Here is a 10735-nt window from a genome sequence, read left to right as displayed (position 1 = left end):
ATTAAAAAAAAATCAGTTTAGAAGATGTATTTACACGGTGAATCTGTAACTAAAAAGGAAGAAAAGTAAAGATGACGCTCCCACATCAACCCTAATCCACTGAATAACAAGTTCAAATATAATGAATAATTATCACATATTGCATTACTAAATTAGTCATTTTTCTAACATAATTTCAACGAATAAAATCACTTCCTAAACTTATTATATTATATTTAAAAAGAGTTAAAGTTTAAACAAAAATCCTTAATTAATCATAAACTTAATATATAACATTATTATATTACATCCTTGAGAGAAAAAACAAAATTAATAAAATATTAAAAAATCAAGAGCAAGCATATTCCTCCCAAGATGTGTGGCTAGAGATTTTACAAAGATGGGAAAATGTGTAGGGATGCATCACACCCAATAAAATCACTCAAAATGAAAGATGGTATTTTACATGTAATGTAATAATAACCCTTAGTCAACTAACCCTAGTTAAAAAAATATATTTTATGAATATTATTATATAAATACTACAAAACAAAAGATACTGTCCACCATCTTAGACAACCCCACAATCTTCATTTCCTCTCTCTTACCCTCTCCATTTTGTCCACCACCATACCAAAAAAGAGAGAAAAAGCTCTTCTCTTTCTCTCTCTACTTTATCTCTCTAAAATCATTCACCTTTACTAGAGTTTGAGATCATCCATGGGAGCAACGTAGAGGTAATAATCTTAGCTTCTTTTTTATGTATTTGGATCTATTTTATTTTGATTCAATTTTTGTTGGTGAATAATTGGTTAGATTAATTTATTTTTATTTTGATTTATTTTGGTGTTGTTCTTGGTGTTTGTTGGTTCAATTTTATTTTGAGGGATATATTTGGGAATCATCTATTTTTGGGTGCTTTTTTTTAATTTATTTTTATGATTCCTAAATTTTATGACATGATTTTTTGTGTGTTATAATTATTTATTTATTTTGATTATCATAAAAAGATATTACTATGACCAATCGATACCCATTTCATAACTTTATAAAGTGGCCATTGGGTTCATTTTGTTTCTTTAAAATTAAATAATTTGTGGGTTTGATTTTTTATTTTTTTAAAAAATTTGTTTGGGGGTTTTAAATTCATTTTACTATTTTTTTAAGGATAGTAAGAAAAATTGGTTCTTTGTTTTTTTTTTTATGTAAGAAAAATTGGTTCTTGCTTCACAAATCAAATATTTTTTTTTTATTTTTCTAAAACAAAAAGCTTCTTATTTGAATGTTTGATCAAATGATATGATTGGGAAAAGGCTAAATTGAGACGGTCGATAACTTATTATTCGATCACATATAATTTCTCTTTATTTGGGGATAGCTTTTGATGTGTCACATTAAAGTATGTGTGAGATTGGCTCTTGGGTAAATAGAGGTTAAAAATTGTTAAATCAATGAGTTAAATTGCTTGTAAAATGATGAAGTGAGTTTGACTTGCTTGATAAATGCGTTATATATGCTGGAAATGGCTGTCTAATTAATCATTTAGAAAAAATTATTAAATTCCTTGAGTTTATAATTAACAGATCTCCACACTTGGATCTATTGGTCAATTCTTTATCTTTCTAATGCTTGTTTTTTCACACAATTAATCATAACCTTTATTTACATCATTTTATACTTCATATGGATTATCTATGCATAATTCACGCGTCAATTGATGTAATTAAGTTAAAGACTACTCTAGGATAAAATTTGAAGTTCAAAAATATTTAAATTTTGATTTGCAATACTTGTGAATTTGGGAATTTCAAAAGAAAAAAAATTAAAATTTGTGAAGTTCATCGGTTTGTCTTCTAAATATTTGGAATAGTGTGTTTATTGCATAATTTATGTTTTTTTAAAAGGTGATATTTGAGCTTATTTAGATGTGAAGAGTTTTATGAGCAAGCTGTAAAATACGTGTTAATAATTATGGTTCAAATCTCGGTAATAAATAGACTTTAATTTAAAATGTGTAAAATTTGCGTAACATTAAATTAAATGTTTTCTTGTTCATTGAATCCAATCTCTTTGAATATCGTAACTTTTATATTTATATGTGGGTTGCTTGATTTTGCATTTTGCAGGCTGAGCAAATAAAACCCCGTATATTTCTATCCTTCTTTTTGGTGGAATTTCTTCTATAAGTAGGGAGATTATTTGACTTTACCTTCACCGAAGCGATTAACAAGTCGTCGGTCATTCATTTAGGCATCTGTTGCTAGTGTCTTTTAGTTTCTTAGAGGTCTTTGAAGATGATTTCATCGGCGAAAATGGGTTTGCTTGATGATATGGGTTTTTGTTCAAGCTTTGATTTCTTTGCTCCTCCCCCTTCCATGACGGAGGAGGGAGAAGCTGGCCGTGAAGCTGAACAAGAAGGGACTGGTGATGAGGACTACTCTGATGAAGAGGTAGATGTTGATGAGCTTGAGCGGCGTATGTGGAGAGACAGGATGCTTTTGAAGAAGCTTAAGGAGCAGAGCAAAGATAAGGCCAAAGAAGGAGTTGATGCAGCTAAGCAGCGTCAGTCACAGGAGCAGGCTCGTAGGAAGAAGATGTCAAGGGCACAGGACGGGATTCTGAAATACATGCTGAAAATGATGGAGGTCTGTAAGGCCCAGGGTTTTGTTTATGGGATTATTCCTGAGAAGGGAAAACCTGTTAGCGGAGCCTCTGACAATCTGCGAGCCTGGTGGAAAGAAAAAGTTCGATTTGACAGGAATGGTCCTGCAGCCATTGCCAAGTATCAAGCAGATCATTCCCTCCCAGGGAGCGAAGAGGACTGCAATGCTTTGGCATCAACTCCGCACACCTTGCAGGAGCTCCAAGACACTACACTTGGATCTCTATTATCAGCTCTGATGCAACACTGTGATCCACCGCAGAGGCGGTTCCCCTTGGAGAAAGGTGTTCCCCCACCCTGGTGGCCTTCTGGAAATGAAGAATGGTGGCCTCAGTTGGGCCTCCCAAAGGATCAAGGAGCACCACCATATAAGAAGCCTCATGATCTGAAGAAGGCGTGGAAGGTAAGCGTTCTTACAGCTGTCATCAAGCATATGTCACCTGATATAGCAAAGATCAGGAAGCTTGTTCGTCAGTCCAAGTGTTTGCAGGATAAGATGACAGCCAAAGAAAGTGCAACATGGCTTGCCATCATCAATCAGGAAGAGGCTTTGGCACGGAAACTCTATCCTGATCGATGCCCACCTCCAACTGCTGGTGGTGGTGGGTCCTTGGTCATCAGTGATACTAGTGACTATGATGTTGAAGGGGTTGAAACTGATCATAACAGTGAAGTGGATGACAGCAAGCCACAGAATATCAATCTCTTCAATTTTGGTGTCGGCACAGAGAGGGAGAAATTCATGGCTTCTAATCCTATGATGACTTCTAACCCTATGATGACTTCTGTGATTAAGGGAGAGGTTATTGATACCCATGTTTCAGAGTTTACTGATAAGAGGAAGCAGCCATCTTCTGGGTCTCATATGGTAATGGATCAGAAGATATTTGTTTGCGAGTATCCTCAATGCCCATATGGGGATAGCCGTCTTGGTTTCCTTGATCGGAACTCAAGAAATAATCACCAACAGAACTGCCCATACAAGTTTAGTTCTACTCTCGGTGTTGGAGCAACCAATTTCCAGAGAAATAGCATTGAAGCTTCAAACTTTCCTACATCCTTTGCTCAACAGGAGAAGCTGCCTCTCCAATCTGAGAATCAGGCACCGGCTTCCTTCAGTGTTTCTGGCCTTGAAATTCCTGAAGATGGTCAAAATCTGATAAGCAATCTGATGTCAGTGTACGATACTAGCACCCCGCAGAGCAAGAATGTCAGTGCAGGGAATGCAACCTTTATGGAAAATAATCAGATGGGTGGAAGCTTTGTTAACCAAGGTGCTATGTTCGTAAACAATGCTTCCCAAGGAATGAACATAAATGCTATGAAGGATCATAATCAGATGCAACCAAAGGTGTCTCAGTTCCAAATAGAAAATGCCTTTTTAGCTCAAGGGATGGCCTTAAATGGGAACAACAATCAACAACATAAGCATCAGTTTCCAATGGGCGGCGTTGTTTTCCAAGGAACAAATGTAAACCAGCCTGAACAAAAAATGCAGCCGCTTGCAATCGACAACAGCTTCTCCAACCAGAGAGCAGTACCTGGGGGCAATGTTACCCACCAGGGAAATAACATGGGTGGTTCTGTTTACCCGTCGAATGCAATTCAGCTTGATCATTGTAGGGCTTTTGATCCTTCTTATGGGATGACTCTGAATGACAACATGGCAGAGTTTGGATATGGCACCCCATTCAACCTCTCAACGATCGATTTCGACCAGCTCTCGAGGCAGGACAGCTCTATCTGGAACCTGTAAGTGAAGGATTTGGCCGTGAAGGAAGTCGAAATCGAGGAGTAACCAGCAAGCTGTACATTCTGAGAAGGAGATTGCTTTAAGATCTCTTCTTTCAAATAGGTGAAAGCTTCGCCTGCTGAATTTTTAGCTTTGATTTTTATCCTTTTTTCCTTTCTTTTTTAGATATAATCTGAAGAACCAACATAGTAGACTTTCTTCCATTTTACTTTCTTGCATCCATATATCCCATCTAGCAGTAGTTGATGTTTGGCCTCACTCTGATGGGAGAAGGCCTTCTGGTTTAAACTTTATTTTTACTTTTCCGACTATATAATTTATGATGTAGCAATCTTGATAAACCCACAGTATATAATATAAATATGTTTTGATCTATAATAACCCTTTGCTTATTTCTAATTTTGTTTATTTGATGGAAATTTGTTATTTTTATGCATGGGCTAAGATTAGCCATGATTTGGGTTAGTCTTCAAACTATGCTTCAACCCTCGTTTGTGATTGGTATAGTCATGTGGAGTTCTGTTAGATCTGTATCATTATGTATTTTCGGGACCAATGTTATCCAATCCTATTGAATGATGCATCACTACTCAGTACTCACTCAATTACTTGTATATGGCAGTGAAGTGAAAAAGTGGCCCTAATATATCCTAGTTAAGTGAAACCTAGTCATTTAAGTGTCAAAGTAAAATTGGATATTTTAGAGGAAAAACACAAAATAGTCAAGTCAAAGTTAGGCAAAGCTAGAGATAGGTTATTCACTAATGACTTTCATTTTCATCACCTTCCTACCACCTTCGTAATTGGAAGGACTAGAAAATAAAAAAGATGGGATGATTCAATGGTTGAATAGGTCGTTACTCGCCACCTTATAACATGTCTTTCTATAACATAAGGGACCCTCTAAATATAATTTTATGGGTCCCACTTTTTGGTGTGCTCTTATCTTGAATAGAAATTGAAGAGAGAGAAATGGAAATGAGCTGTACATGTGTGAGAGGAATGGACGGTGGGTTAAGGGGGGAAGCATTTGGATACTGGGACTGTTTTTAGTGTTTATTCTCTCATTTATACTTGGTTTGTGTAGGTCCATAATAAAATAATAATTACTTACTAGCATAGTGCCCGTGCGATGCACGATTTATAAATCAAATTATTAAACCCGTAGGAAAAATAAAAACAAAGGTAATTCAGTTACTAATAAAGGACTTGGTTACTGATGGTCAATAAAAAAAATTAAAGGAACGTTATTGGAACAGTATTTTATGTTATTTGAACAATACTCCACATAACTATATAAGAGAAGTGCTCGTAAAAATTAAATAAAAAATTAAAAAAAAATAACTACATAAGAGAAGTGGACTAATTCATTTATATCTCCCGTTGACAAAAAAAACTTAAATTATCTTATCATACCATCCGCATCAGTAGCTACAATCAATCTAATATATACATGTTTATTTACCCGTCACGCACTCACCAAATCTATAGACACAATAATATAATAACCCTATATTTGACCTACAAGTACATATATTTTCCTAAGTAAAGCATTGTGCCAAAAACTATAGATTACTTCCTCCGTTTCTATTTAGTTGACGCGTTTGATTTAGGGCCTGTTCACATTTACTTAATTTCAGTTCAGTTCAACTCCAATCAGTTCAGTTCAGTCCAGCTCTTAATTTCCCTCTCTCATAAAATATTTATTTCAGCTCAATTCAATTCGGTTCAGTTCAGTTCAGTTCAGCTCTAATCAGTTCAGTTCAGTTCCAATCAGTTCAGTTCAGTTCAGCTCAATTCAGTAAATGTGAACAGGCCCTTAGGCACATATATTAAGGAGAAGAGAGAAAGTGAGAGAGAATGAAAAAGCAAGTGGGGTAGCTCGTAAATGTAAGGTAAAAAAGTTACCCCAAAAGGAACGTGTCAACTAAAAAAAAAACCTCTTAAAAAAGAATACGTGTCAACTAAAAAGAAACGGAGGTAGTATATAATAGTCATATAACCAACATCTGATTAAATATACTATATAACACAAATACTTCGTATATAGGTATGGATTTATATAAATAAAATATACGGAGTATATATTTATATTTATCACTATCTTAATTATAAAAGGTTAACAAAACTCTTATAATAGTGCATGAACATTTATATCTCTGAATTTGTTCTTTTACATATATTTCTCCCATTTATTTAAAAGCCTTAAAATTGTCTCTTGAATTCGCTAAATTGATTTAAAAGGTTATGTTTATTTCAATATTTAAAGCCATTTACTATTTTCATTTCCTTTTGTTTTAATTTTTCTGTTTAGAATTTATTAAACTATTATATTTCAAGATCAAAGTCAATATCTTTTTACCGTACAATCACTAAATCAAAGTAGCTCAACTAAAGTTTTGAACATTGCATAGCTACACAACATCCAACACATTTAATGACTACATGCAAATAATTTTAATAAAATTATGCATTTGATATAAGTTATTAAACAATTGAACTATATATACATTTTGATAGGTTTATATCTTTTATATTAACAAAAATTTACAAATGTTATTATTATATTTTGAAAAAAAAATATAGACTTTGGAGTTTTGTATAAGATAGATAAAGGATAAGTTAATTCCCGTCATATATGCATTGAGTTGCTCGATCATTTTTTTGGGTGTTCTATCCGATTCACCCTTTGGGCTAATCCAGATTCGAGGATCAATTCTGGATTGTTAGGTTCCACTCCCCTTCCGATTGTTGTTGCAAGGGATCGAATACGGGTCCTCCCTACCAAGTGTAGTCTTAATCACCACTACACCAACAACCTGTACACTTGGTATGGAGGACCCATGTTATAAAATATTATATTATATACATATACTTTTTTATATTATAAAAAATATTATATTATTTACACGTACTATTTTACACGAAATATATTAACTTTCATACTATACTTAATTACATAGAATGTAAAGTACATGAAAATAGTAGGAAAAATTACTTCTAATAAACCAACCTTTACTCCATTCTCCCAAAATAAACCAACCTTTAGATTATTCCAGAATAATCCAACCTTTTACCCCTATCTTCCCATATCACACCCAAATGACCTGCTACCTAAGCAACAGGTCAAATTTTTTTTATTTCCTTTTTTTTTTTCGTTTTGACCACCCTTAACCACCTTATACCAAAAACAACCACATACACCTTTGGCCACCATTTATAGCACCTACAACCACCTCAACACACCAACATCACCACTGAAAACATCACCTGCCGCCACACAAACACCCACCAATCGGCAGCAGTCACGCAATTACCAGCTCGTTAGCACCGCCATTTCCACCATCCTCACCCACCAAAACATAAGAACATCACAAACTTCAGCTCGCCACCATCAAAACTCCCACCATCCACCACCCCCATCCACAACGAACAACAAACAACCACCCTGCACCCATCGAAATCTGTCAACACCACCCTTACTCACCATGGACCACCCTTAAATTTTTAAACCCCAAACTTACCTTTCAAACTTTCAATTATGGTTTTATTTGGTTAAATTTAACAATAAAAACTCTAGATCTAGAGTTTTAGTGGTTAAATTTAACCATCAAAACCTCACACTTGAGAGCTTTAATGGAGGTGAAGAATTGAAACAAAGAAAAAAAAAAAAAAAAAAAGAGACAAAACAGCGATAAAGAGAAGGGGTGCGTGAGGTAAGAGGCGGCGTGGAGGTGGTGGTTGTACTTTGGAAGGAGGAGGATGAGGGAGAATAGAGGGCAGTTTTGACAACGGTGGTGGTGGGGGAGGAAAGAGAAACACGCGGTGGTTTAAGTGGCAGATTCATGGTGGTTGTTGTGGGTTTGTGGTGGGGGTGACGGAAATGGAGGTGGATGGGGATTTGGGGCCAGATTCATGGTGGTTGTTGTGTATTGTTGGTGGGTAAGTGGCAGGGGAGGTAAGGTGGTAGTGAAGGAGGAAGGGTGAAGGAGGTGGTCATGGAGATTGGAGAAAGAGAGAGGAGAGAGAATGAAGTGGGGTGATTTTTTTTTTTTTTTTTTTTTTTTTTTTTTTTTTTAAGAAAAATTGTAAATTAAAAAATAAACCAATAAGAAAATGACACGTAGGCAAGGTAATCGGTTATACCGACTTGGTGACCTGTTGGGTTCGATATGGGAAGATGGGGGTAAAAGGTTGGATTAATCTGGAATAATCCAAAGGTTGGTTTATTTTGGGAGAATGGAGCAAAGGTTGGTTTATTAAGAGTAATTTTTCCAAAATAGTATCATACCTACATTTCAATTATATAATTAGAACTTTAACAATATGACTTATTATATAATGTTTAGGTGTAATAAAAATGACATGTATATTTTTATTATTATAAAATGTTGATTTGAAAGTCTAAATTATAGTTAAAAGTATTATTATATATAAAACAACATAAATTATTGAACATGATTGTTGTATATCTAGTATAGTACATGAGCAATGCACAATTTTTAAATCAAAATGTTAGTTTTTCTAAAAGAAATTCATAAGTAATAGCATTGTTAATACTTAATACGAATATTACAATTTTAAACACGAGTAATACTTATAATACATTTTATATCTATTCAAATATCTAATTCAATTGAACTTTTATTCTTTTTGTTTAGATTGGTTTTTGGTTCAATTTTTTTTTTTAATATAAACAAAGGTAATTGTAAAAGGCATTGTATAGAAAATGAAAGGTCGATTAAAATTAAATTTATGTTCAAGATTATATATTTTTTTCCAAGACAACATTTCGGCTCAACATTCAGCATTTGTCAAGGAGTACAAAAAACGATAAAAGTAATTTTTACACTATTTTGTATTCATCTGATAACTTGCATTGAGTTTAGGATAATTTATAGACTATTTTGGGTAACTTTTATCAATAAAGCATAAACAACTTTCATTCATTTTAGGGTAGCTTTTATAATAGGTGCACAATATTTTATTGTACATCTGATTTTTTTTTTTTTTTTAAATGTTTGTATTGATTTCATAATTGACGTCAAACTAAATTCTATTGATTTTATTTAATTTTCATAAAAAAAAAACAATATTATCCTTAATTATGCCACTTTAATCATATTGCTTCAAATTAGTTATTATTCTCTAAATTGACTACAAATAAAGATTGGAAAGACGTTATGGATTATTTGTAGTATTGGAAAGTATATATTTTATTATTAAAAATTAAATCAATATTTATGTTAGGAAATCATGAAAATCCTATGCATGTATAGAAACTTTTTATTGTTTAAAGTTGAACAAAAATAAATATGTAAACAGTAATTATATAGATATATTTTATACATAAGACAAGCCAATGAGAGAGTGACATTTGTCATCCTCACATTGAGGCGCTTGTCTTTTAGTATAATATATAGATTAGAAATTACAGGTTGATCTCCTTGATTTACAAAACTTGTAAGGTAAGAACTTTTAAGCAAACTCGATTTACAATAATTTTATTGTACATTGTCTAATTATAGGGTACTCTGTAATTTTGTAGGAATAATTTTTAAAAGGATAATATGATTACTTTTATGCATTATGTGATTATAACGAGGTTAATTTCTTGTAAAGAGTTTAACTTTATTTGCAAAAAATTTAGATAACTTTTATTTTATATCAAGGTAATTGTTGATCAATGGTAATTGTACACTCGGTTTATTTAGAAAGGTTGTGCTTGATGAATTGTTGAGATTACATTAGAGTTTTGATCTCTAGTTTGAGTAACTTCAAATCTGATATGTTTCTAAAATGTGAATAAGCCATGAAATAAGTTTTGTATAAAGATAATATAGTTAGTTCATACAATGAGATTTGATTTTTATACTCCATTACAGACAATAACTTTAAGCAATGAAACATATGTTCTCATTGATTGAACTCAGCTGAACTGAACTGAGTTAAACTGAGCTGAACTGAGCTGAACTGAACTGAACTGAGCTGAACTGAACTGAACTGAATATTTTATAAGAGAAGGAAATTAGGAGCTGAACTGAACTGAACTGAGCTGAACTGAACTGAACTGAACTGAATTTTAACGTAAGAGAACAAACCCATAGTTAACTTTTACATAATAAGTAACTTTTACCATTTTATGTTTACACTCAAATTAAACACTGTTTTTGTGGTTTTTAAAAATCTATATTAAAGCATACGAGTAGTTACAGCATTATATACACATACTCTTGCCTTACTTAGCTACAATTACAGTCTGTAAATACTCCTAATCATAGCCTGTAATCACTCCAAAAATCACTCAAGAATCAGAGTGATTTAATTCAATCTACCTAAAT

At 33.2% G+C, this 10735-nt stretch overlaps 1 protein-coding gene across 1 annotated transcript; it reads left to right on the top strand.

Moving 5' to 3' along the window:
- The first annotated feature begins 541 nt into the window (after window positions 1-541).
- LOC145629028 (ETHYLENE INSENSITIVE 3-like 1 protein) lies at window positions 542-4793 on the top strand. The gene is made up of 2 exons (XM_081681499.1): window positions 542-716; window positions 2106-4793. Exon 2 carries the CDS (start codon window positions 2274-2276, stop codon window positions 4395-4397), a length of 2124 nt encoding a protein of 707 aa, XP_081537625.1. The 5' UTR covers window positions 542-716; window positions 2106-2273; the 3' UTR covers window positions 4398-4793.
- Window positions 4794-10735: the final 5942 nt, after the last annotated feature.

The sequence above is a fragment of the Chenopodium album genome, chromosome 4 (genome assembly GCF_948465745.1).
Source record: "Chenopodium album chromosome 4, dcCheAlbu1.1, whole genome shotgun sequence".
Taxonomy (NCBI): domain Eukaryota; kingdom Viridiplantae; phylum Streptophyta; class Magnoliopsida; order Caryophyllales; family Amaranthaceae; genus Chenopodium; species Chenopodium album.
This window is presented reverse-complemented; position numbering and strand designations above follow the sequence as displayed.